The sequence below is a fragment of the Typopeltis vanoorti genome, chromosome 20, assembly GCF_054136105.1.
Source record: "Typopeltis vanoorti isolate ZY-2024b chromosome 20, IOZ_Tvanoo_1.0, whole genome shotgun sequence".
NCBI lineage: Eukaryota > Metazoa > Arthropoda > Arachnida > Uropygi > Thelyphonidae > Typopeltis > Typopeltis vanoorti.
The window spans coordinates 22640437-22661419 of NC_143568.1; the positions used below are offsets into that span (position 1 = coordinate 22640437).

At 35.3% G+C, this 20983-nt stretch overlaps 1 protein-coding gene across 1 annotated transcript in view; it reads left to right on the forward strand.

Annotated features, from left to right (window-relative positions):
* LOC150095280 (DNA primase large subunit-like) overlaps window positions 1-20983 on the forward strand; it is a 235407-nt gene that overhangs the window by 15229 nt on the left and 199195 nt on the right. The window contains exons 3-4 of the mRNA XM_090410636.1: window positions 15081-15193; window positions 15624-15715. Of these exons, the coding sequence (XP_090266762.1) occupies window positions 15081-15193; window positions 15624-15715 (205 nt within the window). The remainder of the gene's footprint in view (window positions 1-15080; window positions 15194-15623; window positions 15716-20983) is intronic.

Genomic DNA, 20983 nt, shown 5'->3' on the forward strand with positions numbered 1-20983 from the left:
TACTTTGCACATTATTGATAAATCATTTCTTCTTTTGTTGCACATGCTGCAAAGAGACCATTGCATCATCACTCACACCAGTTAATGAAAAATTTACCTAGAATATCCTGCTACTTACTCTTCTGGGTTGTGCCTGGAGGGAATTTGAGTATAGTGGCATGTGGGGAAGAATGTATTCTTGAACACATACAGGAGACCAAATTCCTGTGTGTGTGTGTGTGGGGGGGTGAAGGTGTGAGTATGTTTGCAAGTTTTTCATCTCTGGGTGTTGCCCATCCCTGCTCTTTATTTATCTCTTATTCCCAACCAACAATGAACATACTTAAATTCAGTTTTGGTGATAATAAAAAATCTCCCCAAAATATAAAAAAAAAATAACAACAAAAAAAAGTGACAAAAAAAAATCCAAGTAACCATTCTCTCCCACAAACATTAATAACATTGGCAAAACAAAAGTTTCTACTTTATCAGGTTTCATAGCAATTTAAATTATGTGAACTATCACTTACAGTCAACCAACCTTGACATGTTATTATTAATGAAACCTCAACATGTACTTTCCACAACTGTGCATCTCACCTTTTGTAATTCCTTTCACCATATCATCACAGTGGTCTTACGTATGTATTCATCAGAATTAATATTCCATCATAGAGAAAGCTAGCTTTGAATTGTTCCCATTGACTATTTGATCTGTTCTGGTGTCCAAAATTTCCTTACCAAACTTTGTTGCAATAATTTGCTATCTCTATCACTTTCCGAATTTTGATAATCTCTCTGACCTCCTCGATTAATAATAATATTTTTTTTATAAACTTGATTTTCTACAGTCCAAATACCCAGACATGGAGGTCATCTTCCTTGGGATCGTCAGTGTCCACAACTGAAATTGGCTTCACTCCTGCAATTCTAGTGTCATGGTATTTTCAGTTCAAAGGGACCTAACACACTGCTTCATCCACCTGCTAGGATGCAGCATGTTGCTCGTCGTTTTGCTAACTTCCTGACTTTGGGTTCATCTGCTGATGAAAATACTGCATGCATAATGCTTATTTTGCTAACTTCTATGACTTTTTCTTAACCAGCTCTCCATGTAATAACTCATATCATAACCTCACCCAAGTTTGCTTGACTAATAGTATATCCTTCATTCTCATTGTCCTATATGTATTGCATAGCTATCCAGTGAAACAAACTCTGTGACTTCTCCTCCTTCATGGTCACATTACTATTTTCATTTTCCTGATCCAAACACCTGTTCAGATCAAATATCAGAAATATTCTTGTAGGGAAATAGGCTTTCATCTCCCATCGACAGAAGCAGTATCACACTGCATATCATAAACCAAGTGGATTTAACCTCCTGACACTGGATAATGGGTAAGAAAGATGATTCCTATGGTAAAGAGGGCTAAATCAGATTACAAGAAAAAAATTACCTAAGCAAGAATTATTGAGGATTTTTTTCCCTCAATATTCTTTCATAAATATCTTTATGAATTTCTTCCCATAATCATTGCAGATGGTAGGAAAATGGAATAAGCAGAAAAAACAGTTGAGTTACAGAGTGATCACTTCGCATAATAGTGACATTTGAATTGGATAAGAGAAATGGTTACAGGATACTGTTGGACAAAGGCATTTGACAGAATACTGCATGGGGAAACTGAATAAGTTGAAGCAAATGGGAATGGATAAATTACTAAAGGAGATTCTGTAAGATTGAAAGAAATTTTTCAATATCATATAGGGGAGAGAACTGGTTTTCATCCCTGAAAATTAGGGATGTGGCTAGTAAGGTTGTGCTAGCTATTTAGATTGGAGAGTGGTGAATGATTGGAATGGATTACCAGAGATGGTTGTTAGTGTCCCCGACAGTGACTGAGTTGAAGTGAGAGAGATGATGAGTTGGTTGGCTTATGGTTTATTGCCGCAAGATATATTAGTAACAATATGTATATACAAAAAATTAAGTTAAGCAATGCAGAACCTACATATAAAATTACACCAACAGTTATGGCAGTACATAAATAGTCAAAGATAAATTAGTAAATAATATGTATTTACAAAAGTTAAGCAATGCAGTATCTACATATAAATAAAATTACAGTCAAATGTGTTTGTACAAATTAATTCTTTGTAAAAGGTTAAAAACATCATGCAACCTGTCTGAATCATTTGCCTGAATATATATGGCTTGGTTAGATAGGTAAAAATTTCATTCCTTTCTTGTGTAAAGAGAGAGAGAGAGAGAAATGGAGTGTCTGTTGTGAATAATGGTTAGTGTGGATTATTATTATTATTATTCAGGCCTTCATGGAGTCAAAAGACTCATCCTGGGAGGTCCTTCCTAAGAAACACAAAGTCTATCAAGACTCATCGAGGGGAGGTCCCCACATAAGACACAAAGTCTATCATACCACTCATTGACCGTTCTCGCTCTCACCACTCCATCAGGCAATGCATTCCATGGTTCAGCCACCCTCCATGCAAAGAAACCACTCCTCACCCTCTTGCTCACAGTTTCCTTTCGTAACTTCCAGGGATGGCCTCTTGTCATCACTTCTTCCTGCTGTTCAACCAAGCAAAAGAACTCCCCAGTGTCAACCCTGTAACCACCTCTCAACAGTTTAAAAGTCACAATCATATCACCTATCCACCAAACTCTGCAGTCCACATTCTCTCACCCGATCCTCATAACTATCATTGTACGGTCCTGAAACCATCTTTGTTATCTGCCTTTGTAACCTTTCCACAGTTAATTTATCCCCTTCAAATCCTGGGGACCAAAGTCTAAGTGTGGTCTGATCAGGGTCTTATACAATGGAATGATAACTGTTTTATCTCTGCAGGTCAGCATCCTTCTCATTATTGCAGCAATCGTCTGTGTTACCTTCACCACCTTTGCAATATGTCCCCTAAATTTCAGGTTTCTATCAATCATCAACCCCAGATCTCTTGTCTCCCCTACTTCCTCCAGTATAACTCCTCCCATAGAGCATGCAGCATCCCATCGATGTTTTCCAAACCTCAAGACCTTACATTTTGCTGCATTAAACTGACCCCCATTCACTTGCCCATCTATCTAGCTTATTCAAATCCTCTTGCAGGGCTGCCGCATCTGCACTATTACTAATAATCCTTCCCAGCTTCGCATTATCTGCAAACAACTGAATATCCCCTTGCAATCCACTCACAATGTCATTGATATAAAGGTTGAACAATATAGGTCCCAGTACTGAGCCCTGTGGGACCATACTTGTAACCCTCTGCTTCCTTGAAACTGCCCCACCATACACAACTCTCTGATACCTATTGGACAGACTATCTTGAATCCAGTTGACCAAGCTGACATCCAGACCCATGTGTTGCAACTTAAATATCAGCTTATCATGTGGCACCCTGTCAAATGCCTTCGCCAAGTCTAAGAAAATGGCAGTATATGCCTTTCTCTCATCTAATGCTCTTGTAACTTTATCATAAAAGGCTAACATATTACTAAAACAAGAGCGCACCTTCACAAATCCATGTTGACTCTCACAGATAACATTACCCTCATCTGCCCAATGCTGTATCTTCACTACTTTCTCCAAGATCTTACTAACTATTGATGACACACAAACTGGCCTATAATTAGACACTTCCAGTCTGCTACTGCCCTTATGCAATGGCACTATCTTACCTTCCTTCCATTCCATGGGCACCTTTCCCGCAGCCAGACTTTCATTAAAAAGCCAGGTCAAAGGCAATGTCAGTTCCCTTGCACATTCTCTCAAAACTCGTGGTGAAATACCATCCAGTCCCACAGCTTTACTGACATCCAGAGTACTCTATTTGAAACACACTCTTCTCCTGTACGTCTAAACCTCGAACCTGCCATATCTCTCTAGCATTAAAACTGACTCCTCCAGGATGAAATACTCCAATAAAGTGTTCATTGAACAATTCTACTATGTCCTCTACATCAGTCACTCTATTCCCATTTTTATCCCACAATATTCTTCCACAGTCATTTCTCCTCCTACTGGCCACATCTCTAAAAAAATTCCCTAGGATTTTCTTTGGATCTTAGGGCTAATCTCCTCTCATATTTCAGTTTCGTCTTCCTTACCATACTTGTCACGCTTCTGGCCTGTGTCTTATACTCTTCATGCATCTTCTCTTCACCTGTCTCCTTATATCTCTTTTATAACCTCTTTTTCGCCTGCACTTTCTGTTTGATATTGTTTGTCATCCACTTTACTCCAAATTGTGTCCTCTTGTTCACTCATGGTATACAACTTACCATTGCTGCTAACAAATATTCTTTCATAATTTCCCACGCACTAATGATATCCCGGCCTTCCAATTCCTCCTTTTATGAAACTTCCCCAAGTTGACGTCTTAGACTATTATAATCACCTGCCTTATAATTCCACATACGTTCCTGTCTCTTTGATACTCCTGCATGTCTATTCATTTTCCAAGTCAAAACCATATGGTCAGTCTCTCCAACATCTCAGTTATTATCTACTCTTCTGATGCTGTAACCAAATCCAAAACTCTTGAACCTCTTGTTCCCTCTATTCCATGTTGCCTAAGATATTTGTCCCTCAAGAATTCTAGAAATTCCATTCCCTTATTGCTACATGCATCTTCCTCTCCCCAGTTTATACTACTGTAGTTAAAATCTCCCATAACAATCATTCTTCGTGCACTTGCCAAACTTAACTGTCTAAACATCTCCTGGTCCCCATCCTCTGTGCCCCTGCATCTGTAGCAACACCCAACTAAATATCCTGTCTTGCCCACCTCTACCTCACACCATATGCTTTCAAAATCATTAGTGTCACTGCCTTCCAAAGTCTCCACTCTTAGAGGACATAGGTCGTCACTTATCATAAACAGTACTCCACCACCACGCTTTCCCTTCCTATCCTGCCAAAAAATGCCGTACCCAGTGACTTCTATTCCTGTTATTATATCCTCTTCTGTCAACCACGTCTCAATGATCCCAATAATTTTTGGCCAGGCTGATGCTATCTGTGCCACCAATTCCTCTCCCTTATTCCAGATACTCTTGGTTAGTATATAGCATATAAATGCCGTTGTTTCTATACCCAGCATTATCCCCTGTAGACTCCACTGGGCTCAGTGTTACCTGATGTCGTCCCCCTTCTCCTAAGTACCCATTCCCACAAGAGGCCACCCCTGCTATCATCCTCCCTGGAACACACTGACTTTTTCAGAACAGCAATCTCTCCAGATGCCTACATCCTTCCTCATTCAAATGTAAGTGGTCTCTTGCATACAATTCCTCTCTGTCCTCAAACGCACTCCAAGCATCCACATATTCCAGTCCTCTCTTGTCACACATTCTAGCTATTATGTCATTCAGTATTACCGCTCTTCTGCTCAGTTCGTCATTATCATACCTAGGCAACACACACTATCTTTCCTCTCTGTGGAAACGATTGCCTTCAATGTTTTCTGACTTCATGGATTATAATATAACGTGGCCCAAGAATAAAATTCCAACAATAGCCTACATTGCAAATAACAGCGCCACTTTAAAAAAAAAAAAATCTTATTTTGTGAGTGCCAAACGAAGAAAACTTGCTTCCTGTCCAAATTGCAGTTGAGCTTTCCAATCCCTTGCCAAGTCCATCAGGTGCAACTTATGTGCATTCTATTTCTACTTCTTTCACACATCAGGATGGTATTATTGTAATATCACACAAAGAAAAAGCTTTGGCATCATTCTTCTCCTCTGATACCCACATTAATTAAACCTTGGTTCCTGTTAAAGTTATCTCTGAGCCACCACAAAGAGAACAAGAAGACACTCAATATATTACAACAATCGCCATTCCGTATGTGAGCAGTATCTCTAACAAGCTCGCTAATCTCCTCAAACCACACAAAATATGATGACATTCAAACCTATAGAAACAATTTGTAAACTACTACGATCTCCAAAAGATACCCATCCTTTCTATATGTATGCTGGAGTCTACAATATCCCATGCTCGTGTGGTTCAAGTTACATTGGCCAGACTTCAAGAAGCCTTGAGATTAGACAGAAGGAACACATTGGTTATGTTAAAAATAACACAAGACATATCAGGCCTGTCATCACATTTCTCTATAATTTCTCCACATTTCATCACATTTCTCCACATCATTGAGTGGGACAAAATTTGTACCCCTTACATAGAAGAAGAATACCACTCTCGAATGTTTAAAGAAGCTAAAAACCACAGTTGCACACACTACAGATAACCTTAACAGGAACCAAGGCTTAATACTTCCAGAGATATGGAAAACTCTAGTTAGATCTCTGAACTTTAATGCTAACTATAGAATGTACCATAGTAACAACTAGTAAATCATCTACACACAATACATGTATTATTCACGTTCAATGCTATTTTAGTTTATAACTATAATTTTTAGAATTTACAGTTAAGATCTATTTTGTGATATGTTTTAACCTCAGTACTTGTACCCTGACGATGCCAACAGCTTAAGTTTGGTGAAACTGGTCGGTATTAAGATACTTATCCATTTACACTTGATCAATGTTTCCCAAATAGTTATTTACATCAACGTTACTTTATGTCGCTGTTGGCATAAATCGTGGCCAATGATCATGTTTGAAGATGACGAATCAAGTGACGAAGATTTTCGTGATTTTAAAACGCGTCCCATGTCCAACATCTTGGATTTAGTAACATATTCGGAGAAGGTTAGTATTAGTGAAGAGGAGGTGCAGGCTTGAGTGGATATAGGCAATTCCATGCCCATCACTCTCTCTCTTCATGACAATGAAATAATCAAACATGTACTGGGAAAGGAGAAAGATGATGAAGATGGGGATGACCACACACTGACCAAGAAAGTTACGTGGAAGGATTGCAGACTTTCATAAGATTTGCCGAGCAGTGTTCATCTATGTCAGCACATGATGTTATGAAACTTCATTGTATACACAGTGAATTTTTAAAACTCTGGCGACAATCTTGTAAGCAGGTAGACATTAGAAGTTATGTTATTTCATCACACTAAGAAATACGTACTGTAATTTTTAAATGCTGTTTAAATTTGATTTTGTGAAATATAAAATTATGTGTATGTGTTTTAAATTTTAAAAAATCTGCACGATTTTTGATGTCATTTATTTAATTATGGCTGGTAGATCGAAAAACACAGCCAACGAACTTTGCATATGCAATTTCTACAAATAGCATCACAAAACATGAAGAAGTAAGTTCTCAAAATATATATTCAATTATCTGGCAAAATCTCATGTCCAGAATTGGCAAAGTCCCGTTGTTGCCGGTTAAGAGAGATTCTACTGTAATAATAATTTATTGTAACTCTCATGACATGAGTTATTGAAAGACAACTTCAGCAAGTGTTACTAATTACTTAGTAATAATGAGTAACACAGCAAGTGTTACCCATTACTAAGAACTCATGCCTCTCCATGGGCACTTAGTAATGAGTTCAGGATTTTTCCATTCTTCCTGAGTTAAGAATGGAACAAACTATAATTCCATTAGCAACAGAAGTCAAGCTCTTGAGATTTCTTACACACATTTATCAACTTAGGGAAAAGTGCAAGAGCGCATTGACTTTCCTTTGCACTCTGTCCTCTACTGACTGGGGTGGGGATTTATCTTCATTGTGCGCTTATATGTTTAAAGTTGGATTATGGGTCTGAAGTCTATGGTTCTGCAAGGCAGACTAGCTTACGATGGTTGGATCCCATTCATCACCAGGGTATGTGGATAGCTGCTGGTGCCTTTCACACATCACCCACTCAGTCTTTATGTTGAAGCAAATGAACTGGCTCTATCACTTAGACGGAAACAGTTGTTTCTTAACTATGCCCTAAAAATAAAGTCTCTTTCAGGGCATCTTACATGGACTAAGTGTCTTTTCTCTATGTTGGGAAGATCAATATCACACACCAGACTGCCACATGTCCTTTTGGTATGCATGTTATGGAAGCTATTGGCATGAATGTTGACAACATCACCTGCACCAAATATAATGGCATTCCTCCATGCCAGGTTTGTACTCTATCTTACAACCTGTTATTTTGTCAACTATAGAAGTCTCTCATACTCCATAATTTTTCTACCTGCAATCTTTTAATACACACAGAGCAGCCCACTCTGATTTCCTGTTCATCTATGATGGTTATTGGGACATATTGAGCAGTCCTGTTATCTTACTGCAGTAAAGAGGATGCTTGAACACTATAGTGCTAATGCATCTGCTCTACAACTCTCCATTTCCACCTCAATTCACCAGCTACAGCAAACCGCCTCACTTACACCAATGCCATCTACTGCCCACTGCCACAACTAGTATTTTCACAGACAATCGCAAACATCCATGCCCACGGCAGGATTCAAACCTTCAGAGTTTTGGCTAGAGAGCAGGTACGCTAACTACGTGGCCATCCAGGCTGGCAAAAAGTTCCTCTAGGCGGGACTAGAATTGGATTTGTGATGCTCTTTCTTCAGGTGGTTTAGTGCTGAGGAGTGCAAACACCACTTCCACTGAGCTACACATACTCTTAATAATTAGTGCCCCAGGTGAGGAAATTTGAAAGACAAAATCGCACATCATGTGTGAAACCTTTCAGCAGATCAGTTGCATTCTGTTGTAGACAATACTGTATGTCGGAATCAACTATTTATCTTCATTCACTTGCTGCATGTCAGCTCTATGTGATGTTTTTTGTTTCACACTATTTTATGAAACGAGGAAAATAAACATAATCGGATAACTTTGTTTATCATTGATTCTGAATCATTTCACAATCACATACCATCCATTTCACATTAATGTAATTTTCTCCTGCCCACAGGGCCATATTTCCCTTATCAGTCAGTTTTGAACTTTTTTTTTTTTTTGGTCAATGTCTCTTCCCCATGACTTGGTTAAGGTATTCACCAAGTTTGAGGGTCGTCTACTGGTTCTTTCTACAGATTGCTCTGAATAGGGATACTTTAATTTGAAACACTCTGTACATATATGTATGGTGATGTATTTAAAGCTTGCAATTCTTGTGAGATATATTACAAACATGAAAACTTAGTAATTAAATTGGAGCAGAATTAGATAATAATTAACATATATGACAGAAGATTGGCTGTCTGATAGGTATCAGCTAGTTCTGCATGGGCAAGTAGTATATCAGAAGATAGCCTTTAGTAGTATATACCCCAAGGAACTATTTTGAGGCCATTGCTGTTGTGGGTTAACAGGAAAATTTGAAGTAACGCTTGAGAATTCAGTGTTGCAAAGTGTGAGGTTTTAAAATTTGGAAAGTAAATTTTAATCCTGACTTTGTGAAATTTCATAATTTTGGGACTTCTGAAATAACAAGAAGTAGTCTGTGTGGTTCAGTTTTGATTACAGTTGACTTATTTTTATTTGAAAAATTTGACAAAAAAAATCGAACTGATATAGTTCGCCCACCGTTTGTAGATCTCTCCTTGGCATTTTGCCAAGAATAGTCGATTCATGCTGAAGGGGAGAAAGAAATGAAGGATGTACAAATTGGTCGCCAACATGCGAAATCACGTGCTTTCTTGTCTGTCGCTGTACTAGTACTAACTTGATTTTTGTTGTCACTTTTTTTGCATTTTTTTTTTATTATTAATTTGTATGATGGATCCAGTACAGTCAACAAGTTCTGTTGTTGTTTAACAACAGAACTTGTTGACTGTAGTTTCAGTAGCTCTTGCAAAAGAATATTGAATAATGTGCTGACATTCTGCGAAAAAGAATCGTCTTCTTGTTCCCCTTTCTCAAGTCATAAAACGTGCAAGTGCAATTGCGGGCGTATCAGGGTCGACTGTTAAAAGAATTCATAGGGAATCAAAAGGTGAAGGTAAGCAAAAATTTAAATCTCCTAAAAAAAAAAAGCACCAGAGTAAAGAAAACCATTGAAACCATAGCCTTGAATGATTTTGATGTAGACGTTATAAGAACTATTCGCGAATTTTACGTGGGCAAGAAAAGAGTGCCAACTGTTCCGAAATTGATTCCTGTGCTTAAAGAAAAAATTAATTTTCCTTGGAAAAGAGAAACTTTAAGGAAAATACTTTATGAAATTTGATTTTGTTTTAAAAAGTCCCAGAATAAAAGGAAACTTATCATGGAGTGAAGTGACATTGTTTTATCTAGAACGCAGTATTTGAAAGCAATAAAATGTTTCAGGGAGGAGAAAAGACTGATTGTGTATCTAGATGAAACTTGGATTGATAGTAATTTAACTTATGGAAAATGTTGGCAGTCTAAAGAAGAACGTGGAGTGCTACAAACCGGAAATGCCTCGTGGCACATAATAATTTTGTGTGCGGGTGGAGAAATGGTTTTTTTTACCGAATTCAAACTTACTATACAAAGCCAATTACCATGGGCAAATGAATTCTATGATCTTCAAAAAGTGGGCAGAAGAAAAACTGATTCCAAACCTTCCTAAAAATTCCTGTTGTTATAATTGATAATGCTTCATATCACTCTATTTGATTAAACAAAGTTCCAAATTGGTCTAATAAGAAGCAAGTTTTTATGGATTGGCTCTCTGCAAATAACATTTCTCATTCCCCAGATATGCCAAAAATTGAATTGCTTTATTTGGTCAAAAGAAACTTGCCCACAACTAAACTATTTAAATTCGACACCATGCTCAAAGAGCATGGATTTCTAGCTTTGAGGCTACCACCATATCATTGCAATATTAATGCTATTGAGTATGTTTGGGCAGAAATGAAAAGTTTCATTTGCCATCGTAACGTAACTGGGGATATTGACATGTCGAAACTTTTTTAAGCTTTCAGAACAGGTGACTGAAAGTATTACAGTTCAAAACTGGGGAAAATATCTTTCATGTCACCTCATTGGAAAATATGTATTGGGACAGAGACGGAATTATCGAATAATTATGCGAACCTTTGGTGATCAGTTTAAGTGAAAGTGATGGCGATTTGGACACCGATTCAGATGACTATGAAGATTAAAAGGATTTGATAACGGGATTTTTTCCCAACCTTTTTTTGCATGGGTTTGTTAAAAGAGTCGCAACAAGTCATAATTAATCCGTTTAGGATGTTAAAGTGTCTCAGTTCTCTCAACTGTAAGTTTAGAATATCTAAGTTCATTTGAAAAAATTTCTGTTTTTCATTATAATTATTTTTATTTTATAGAAAACTTTCTTAAAAATAAATTTAGTTAAATTTTTGTTTTATGCTATACCTTTTTTAATTTTGTTAATACTCTATGTACATTTTTCCAACTGTTATACAAGCAAAATAGTTACACTTTAAAAGCTACAATGTTTGTAAAAGAAAAGCTAAATTTTCCGACCTGTAATAATAAACAAACACATCCCAGAAGACAGATTGATTACCCTATTATTGGAATGGATTCTCCTTTTTCTGACATGCGCAGAAGTGTCGAGGGACCTCTAATCGGTGGGCGAACTATATTAATTCTGCTCTGGCTGGATAGAATTTAATGAGTTTTTTAATATTTTTTTCCATTAGTCTCAATTAAAATTTTTCGATTTGGTTTCTATCAGCCCAATTGTAATGGAAATTAGGCAAAATGAAATTTTATTCATAGTGCTTAATCAAAAACAGATCAGTGTTTCACATGACGACTCACATCTGATCTGAAGTAGTATGCACATGTTATAAAATAATGTTCTAAAATACAACAAAATAATTATAACTCTTGATGATCACTTTTGTTCATAATATAATTTAACAGGATAATTACAGCACAAAGAGAAATAATTAAAAAGCAGGTTTAATCATTTCAATATTTTGTCTGTCACAGAGACATCTTCAGGAATATAGCATTAAATTGTAATAACACACACAAAAACATACAGGTAACAATAAGTAGAAGGAAATGAAATTAGACTACAGAAAGACCTTATGAGGGGCACCCTCTGTGGTTGCTGTTGACTATACTCAGTTGTTGGGTGGAAGGCCTAAGAAATAGTTTCCCAAATATTGGGAAGTTTAATGCAACCATATTTATTAAGATTAGGCTGATTTTTTTAAATCTGCTATTGATTCTAAAAAATGTTTTTTAAGTTTGCATTTATTGTAATGGAGCATACTGATTTTCTTCCATCTCAATCTGTGCAAGGTATCCAAAGATGGTCAGCTAGATCTGGACTGACCATATTTGTATTGGTGGATTCATTTTTTGTGTTCATCTTAGTGGATGTTAAATCTTCCAGTCTGACCATAATATGATCAGTTGCAAGAACAAGGAACTTTGTAAACACCTGGAACAGAGGGGGTGGGGAAGTGGATCCTTAGGAGAGCAGAGAAGGGAAGCTAGTTTCAAATGAGGCTTGAAAGCAGTGCAGAGATTATATTTCTATAAAGAAGTATAATCTCTGCACATGTTATATGCATCTTTGGTAATATTATCCGAAACTTTAATAAAGCAATATTTAGCAAGAAAGTTACTGTTCTGATGAAAGGAATTCATTGATAATTATTGGTTAATTGTTTTTTATTGATCATTTATTTTTATGATAAATTGTTATTCTGCAAATTGTTGGTCGGTGAGTTGTTTTATTTGAAGAACTCGCTTTTCAATGAATTGTTAATTAAAAAATTGTTTATTCTGAGAATGGGTTTTTTGATAAATTGTCTTTCGTTAAATTGTTGTTCAATGATTTTTTCCCTCAGTGATTTGTTGTTTGAATTTTTTTTTTTTTTAATGACATGTTCAGTAAATTTGATAAACTATCTTTAAATTAATTGTTTTTCAATGAATTTTCATGGAAACATTGACTTGTTTAGGTTTCTTTCCTCCCAAACAAGTGTATGTTTTCATGAAATTCATAGCTTGTGTTCTTCATAGTATGTTGTGGGCTTAGTGGCAGAATTCATCCTGGTGGTCATCGATTAACTGGTGAATTTCATTTGGCAAAGAAATCAACTGCTAATAATAGTTTATTATTATTTTATAGAGGCCCAAAGCGAGGATGTGAATGGATAATTTGATTATGTCATATTTTAAAAATTTTTTTTATTTTATTTATTTATTTTTTTTTTTAGAGAAGGGAGAATTTGTTGATTAAGCTGACTGACATGTTGTGGTATAATATCATATGTCGAGAAATGATACAGGAGCAGTGTTCTAGAGCAGCGCTTCCCAAACTGTGGGCCGCATCTCCCTTGGGGGCCGTGAAATGATGAAAACAAATTGAAAATGTTTTAAGACTAAGTAGTTTTTTTTTAATCTTTAAAAGAAACGTATTTAATTTTTATTATTTCTTTTTTGTTATTTTTTATATTTTAATGGAAAAAATCGCACATTGGTGCGGGTTCACAAATTTAGCTTCTTGCATATTTCGGCGCTTATAAGCTTATATTGACTTTTTGTGTAGCAGTATTGAAACACATCCATCACATTAAATTGTTATTAAACTTCTTTTATGTTTCTAATTCTTTCTTTATTACTAATCGTTTTACGTTTCGTGTGCTTGTACTGCAAATGTACAATAACAATATATCTATCTATATAAAAATCTGAGATAATGCGCCATGTCAAAAGTGTAATATTTGCATATGATTTTTGCAATATTCGTGTGTATGTTTTGTATTGAATATAAATACAATAAATATTATAATATGTCTATATTACGATTTTTTTTCGAGGGGGGGCAGGGGCCGTGAAATATTTTAATTTTTCCAAAGGGAGCCCTGACTTCCAGAAGTTTGGGAAGCACTATTCTAGAGTACAACTCTCAGAAAACCTTTTCTGTATTTGAGTTAATTAGAGATTTCTCTAATATCTCTATAGCATAGGACCATAAGAGTGTGCGTATAGTGCACTCCTGTGGTCCATTACCCAAATGATATATAGAGTTAATGAAGAAGAACATACAGTGGTTTGCTTTGTTTTTAGCTGTTATTATAGTGGTGCATCAGGATGATCATGAGTGAGAGATGGATGCATATATGAGCAAACATTGCTATCATTTGTCCTTTCAAAGTAAGATTTAGGTTTTGTTATTGGTTTTGCATCTGCATGGTTAGCCTAGTGGCTGTGCGCTTCTCTCAGCCACTAGGCTAACCTGGTAGAGGGAGGGGTGTGTCCTAGGTTCGATTCCTGTCAGAGACGTGAGAAGCTTAAGGATCTTCCTCAGCCATAGCCAAGTTAGTCGGGCTTGGGCGTGGACAGCAGGGTTTTCCTCCCACAAAGCAGGCAAACCGGCCCCGTGAACACACGCTTCAACAGACATGGGATACTACCGGGAATAAGGAGCAACCAACCTATTCTGCTGGATTATTGGTTATGAAAACTTATGCGATAAAATGTATAGGCCTGCACAAAAGCGAAAAAATGAGATGATATTGGTTTTGCATTTGTTCTATGTTTTAGCTTAGGCTGAGAACGGAGCTTTGTTTGAAGCCATTGCAGTATGCAGAGTTTTTTTTTACTATTATGACACACCTGTTGAGGAACCAGTACCTTCATTCCAGCAAGAATGATTTTTTTTAACTTAATCATAGCAAGTGTTTAGATAGAGTGGAAGCATCACCTTGGAAAGGAAGCCTGAATATCTCCTGGTTGGCCTCACTTAGTGCTTTGGTAATGGCAAAGGATACAAGGTTGAAAGTGGCTGAGGAAAGGCCATTTCAGAGAAGTGCACTTTGCGCACGGCTATGGGCTGTGTAACTGAGGGATAAGGTGACTCTCTGAAACTGGATAAGAAAAGATCAAGAGTGTTTGCAGAGTGATTATATGATATTCTGGTGGTAAACAAATAGTTCATATTAAGCCATTTCTTGTAGCAGATTCTCAACATCTCTTCTACCTTTGTCATTGGAATTGGAAAAGAGAAGTTACTTTATATCAGTTCTACACATAAGAGGTTGCAAAACCTATTCCACATCAGTGCTGTGTGTAGTCAGTTCTGAGAACATTAAAGTCCTGAGAAAGATGATCTTCTGTTTGGGTAGTTAACTGCAGAAAATCTAGCTTCAGGGATGTGAATATGTGTTTATTACAAAAACGTAAAATATATGTGTTTTTTTTTCTAGTTCTGCGTACGGTTGAGAGAATTGGACAAAAATACGTCAAAGCTTCCCCAGATTATAAAGAAGCCTTGAAAAAAGATCTTAAAAAGCAAGATTTGGGATCCTTTATTAAAATCGTAGGTGATATATAAATATTACATAATTATTTCATACAGCTAAGTAAATATATCATCTTTCTTTCACAAAAAATGATTTTTTTTTGTATCATAGGCCAAAAAAGAATTAGTATAACAAATCAGAAATAAGTTGCATGCTAATATATTATTCTTTCATATTAGAAATATGAAGAATATATAGAATTTAATTAAAATTTTTTTTTATTTTAAAAAATATGCCTTCTATTAGTAGTGTATGGAATATATTATTAAAATAATTTAAAATTTAAATTAATGCAATTTTTCATTAAAATTATAATGTAGAATTTTATTTATTTGCACTGATTTCTAATCAGAAGCAGGTAACATTTTGTTAATGAATGGATGTTTGATATCAATTTTTTTAAATATTGGAATTAAGTTAATACAACAGAAATTTTTATTTATATAGTTAGGAGATCAAGAGATCAATGATCAGACTTATGATGACCGTAGAAAAGACCATATCTCACATTTTATATTGCGCTTGGCTTATTGTAGAACGTGAGTGTTAATTTTACCATATTTTGTTTAAAATAGAAAAAAAATATTTTAGTATTGTAATTATTAATATATGTTAATATATATATTAATATATTGTGATTATTAATATAAAGTTTTATGACTTATGACAACAGAAAATATTTTAGTAAAATTCTAAATAATTTTTCTAAGCTGTGCATTAGTATTGTGTGGGCTGCTGGTAGGTATTCTGGCAGCTCAGTTCTAGAGAGGAAACATTATACTTTTAGAGACCTTTTGGGCCATTAAAGTGATTCTGAAATCATCAGTACACTAAGAATTCATTTGGATGTGTGTGTTGAGAGAGAGAGAAAGATTTTAAACCCTATACTTGTCAATGTCTTTATTTTATATTCGAAATATGATGTACTTATATATTATTTGATTATTAAACATCTGTTTTATGTTTTTAGTGTCTAATAGTGTTTCTTAAACATTTTGAGACTGCAGAACCCTACATAAAAATATTTATTTTTTGCAGAAACACCTGTGAAATTTTCATAAAAAATTTACTGAAAAGAATCATGACAATGAATCATTACCTACAAAATATTTTAATCAAGAAAATATGATACATTATATTACAAATAATAAAGTTAACATAACTGTTCAAGAAATAGTCAGTTTAATAAAAATTAGTATTTCCTCAATTTAATGTAGTTTTTCTTTTTTTCCAGAAACCACATCTGACACAAGTTATAAATGTGTGTATGTTATGGAACTCCTACAAGTTTTTGCAAAACCTTAAGGGACACCCTAGTGTTCCACAGAATACAGTTCAAGAAACACTGGTTTATAGAAACCATCCCTTGATCCATTTATTTGAAATTGGGTATAAAACTCTGATATCTTCTATAAATTAAAGATACCAAGAAATTATATTCTTGGTTTAATCCTTTATCCAAGTGTAAGCAAACAAAGTTTGCACCTGAACTATTTTTCAGGACTGGGCAACTCTTATGAAGAATATTAAGGGAAGTGATGTGACATCTTTAGTTTCTTTATACGAATTGCTTGGAGTATTTTAACAATAATTTAATAACAATTTCAAGAATAAAACTGATTTTGTCTGTCGATTTATTACTATGGATGAGACTTGGATTGCATGCCAGAATCCAAACAGCAGTCAAAACAGTGGACAGAATGTTCAGACTGGTTGTTCAGAGCGAAAGAAGACAAAGTTGGTTCCATCAGCAGGAAAGTTCATGGCATCGGTGTTTTGGGATGCATTTTGTTTGTTAATTATTTTAAAGGGTAAAACAATAATGGGGAATATCATTCCGATCTTTTAAGCAGACCAAATGAAAAAATTTGTGAGAAAAGACTTGGTTTGCAGAATAAAAAAATCATCTTTTATCAGGACAATGCACTTGGCCACAAAAGTGTTTTGGCAATGAGAAAATTAAGGGATTTGCACTATGAATTGTTTGAACATCCACCCCATTCCTCAGATTTGGCCCTCTCTGACCTCTCTCTCTCTCTCTCTTTCCAAAACTGAAACTCTTCCTCGCTGGTCAGCGTTTTCTTCGAATCAAGAGGTAATTGCAGCTGTAGAGGGGTATTTTACAGATCTTACTGAGAATCACTATAGGGACGGGATAATGGCACAGGAGCATCGCTTAGAAAAATATATTAGTCTTAAGGGAGTTTATATTAAAAAATAAAAATAATTTTGAAATTATAAATTCGTTAGGCTGAGAACTTTTCAGAGCACCCTCATAGTCTTTAGATTGTAGTCATTCTTTAGGAGTACTTCCCTAAAGTAATCCATTTTTTGTTTCCTTTTGTTGTTGTTACTTGATATAGTGTATGGTCTGTCTTTGAGGGTCTTTATGACACCTCAGTTCTGGGTAGGATGATGGTGGGAGGTAGAATATAAACATCTTCTAGTGTTGAATTTTTTTTTACTTCTCTATATCAAGAAAGATGGTCTGTTTTGCACAGTAAATAAGATTAGTGCATCCAGAAAATGAAGTGTACTTTTTCTTTGACTTTCATTGTGAAACATATTTAGTGGTTTAAGCCACTGCTTCCCAAACTGTGGTCTATGGCCCCCTTGGAGGCCGTGAAATAATGAAAACAAATCGAAAATGTTTTAAGACTAAGTAGATTTTTTTTATCTTAAAAGAAACATATTTAATTTTTATTATTTATTATTTGTTTTTTGTTATTTTTTATATTTTAATGGGAAAAAAAAAATCGCACATTGGTGCAGGTTCACAAATTTTGCTTCCTGAATATTTCAGCATGTAATGAATATTAGTAAATATTCATTACATGCTGAAATCTTATCTTAGTAATTTATTAGTAATCTTAATTACTAATCATTTTACGTTTCATATGCTTGTACTGCAAATGCACAATAACAATGTATCCATCTATATAAAAATACAAGATAACTTGGCATGTCAAATGTGTATGTAAGATGCTAAAATGTAATATCTGCATTTGATTTTTGCAATATTTACTGCGTATGTTTTGTATTGAATATAAATATAATAATATATGTCTATATTACGATTTTTTTTCGAGGAAGGCTGTGAAATATTTCGATTTTTCCAAAGGGGCCGTGACATCCAACACACACACACACACACACACACACACACACACACACACACACACACACACACACACACACACAGAGAGAGAGAGATGGTCTTTATTTGAAGGAAAAAAATTCTATGTATGAGAGATACTCTAACCTATAGCACATCAGTACTGTTCATGTGTGTGGGGGAGGGATGTAGGTAAGGATTGACAAAGAAGAAATCTGTTGACATTATTCTTGAAGAGTTGGAGGCTGTAATCTCATGAGGTTTTTTTTTAGATGGCAGAGATAAATGAAATAAAGGCAGAAGAGGAGAAGCAGGTTGATGTGTTTGCAGTTATACTGTAAAGGAATGTTGGGCAGCTGCTGTTGCTGTTGTTTTAACAGACCCAACAGAAAATGGAGAAATGATTGCTACAAGTTTCCTGGATCATTGATCAAGGAAGCACATGTAGAAAAAAAAAATTCAGATCTGAAACAGTGTACAGTGACCTCTGAGAAGTTGTGTGTGTGTGTTGGAAGTTTTTCCACTTGGTTATAATATAAATTAAAGATGCCAAGAAATGATATTCTTGGTTTAATCCTTTATCCAAGTGTAAGCAAAAAGTATTCAGGCTTGCGCCTGAACTATTTTTCAGGACTGGGCAACTTATATAAAGAAGCTAATGCTTCACATCACTTGCTTTAGAATATTCAGGACTGGGCACTTATAAAGAATAAAGGGAAGTGATGTGACAGCTTTAGTTTCTTTATATGAGTTGCCCAGTCCTGAAAATAGTTCAGGCACAAACTTTGTTTGCTAACACTTGGATAAAGGTTTAAACCAAGAAGGGGGAAGATCCTCTATGATTGAAATTGCTCTTTTCTGGGCAGCATGGAGAAATTTTAAGGTTTTTAGGTGCACTTCTCCAAACATGTGGACAGTATTCTAAGGATGGGGGAATATGGGATTTTTCATAATAAAAGTTGCTGGGTGGGTCAAAAGTAGCATTTTATGTGGAAGAGAATGCATAGTTTTTTAGAGCAGAGTTATGCCAGGAGAGGCTGGAAGTGATTTTCAGTTCAAGGAGAGATAACTATTCCTGTCTAGTGATTTGTATAACTGTGGATAAGGTAATGTCAGCTGGAGTCCCTTTAGCAAGAGAAAGGCTTGGCTGCATTTTGGTGGCATTGAAGGTGACCCAGTGATCATTGTCTCATTGACGGAGATCATTGCTTAAAATATTGATTGTAGATGATCTTGAACGTTGAACCATGTAGTTCTCATGTTTGAGTACTTTACATGGTTTGTTGAAAGGGTAGAATGAATGGAGCGTACTATTGTTGGCAAGGCTGTGGAGAGGATTAGTATGATTGCGAATAGGTCACATATATAGGAGAAAGAGGGTATGCAAAAGAAAGTAGTTCTGAGGTGTTCCTGTATTTAAAACTTGAAGAGAAGAGTGCCATGCAGCAAATGACAAGAGGTGGGGAAAGCTGGCTACTAAATTATAGAGTGGCAGTTAGACTGAAGGACAGCAATTTGTTTAGCAGGCCTTGATGCCAAACACTGTCAAAAGCCGTGGATTACTAGACACAAATGTTTTAGGAAAATTAGGAGAAAAGAGCAAAGATAATAATATAATGGTCAGTAATGCTGGATTTCTTTTCAGCATGTGGGCTAGATAGTAATAATCATGTTCTAACATGAAGACATGCACAAATTTACATGAAGAGAAGACACAAAAAATGACAAAAGTCTCATTATTATATTATTGTAGATAGCAGTACTTTCATGTTGGTTCAGGACATGAGTGTACTGAGGATTTCAAATTGCAAGGGATTGACTTTAATTTTGAGCAGGAAAAATTGAACGTTATATCGAAAAAAAAAAGTGTGTAAAAAGTTTTAAAAAGAATCAAAGTTGAATAGCTTTCACAATTCAATTGTTGACTCAAATGCATAAATTTTATTCAAGAAAACATGAAAGAGTTTGAAAACAAGAAGCAATCATTGGAGATTTAGGCAGATTCTGAAGAAAACATTGATTGATTCAGTGATGCATATTGTGAAGATGTCTGCAAGGAGAGAAAATTCAGAATGCCATGGTGGTCTCAGGAAGTTAATGAGGCAGCCAAAAAAAAAGAAGAAAACATACCAAAAATTTTTGTCAAATAAGTATACGTGCTTTCAGAGAATACAGAGAAAAATGTAAGAAAGTGAAACAGTGCATAAAATTAGCTAAATATCTAGATCATGAGAAGATAAGAACATAGAAAATAAATATAAGGAAGATGGCAAAATATTCAAGAGCCTATTGGAAAAACTTAGAAATGGGGGAAAGAATACTGTAAAAGGAATTGATGATAAAGGTAACATGAAAACTGAAGATAAAGATATTTTGAGTAATTACTTTCAAAAATTGCTAAATGAAAGAAGCATTGGCAGCTCAGCAGTAGAAAGTCTTTCAGAGAAGAATGCAATCAGGAATACATATCAATACTTGAGATAGGAAAAGCTATTCATAAGCATGAAAATATTTAAAGGTATCTAGAATAGAAGATATTGAATCAGAATGCTCAATTATGGAGATATACAATCATAAATTATTTACACTTAAACGCAAAAAGTAATATTTATTAAATATACTGCAAAATATTTTATTTTGAAGCCAACAAACCATCATTGGTGGTCTGAACAACATTTTTTACAAGGTAGAA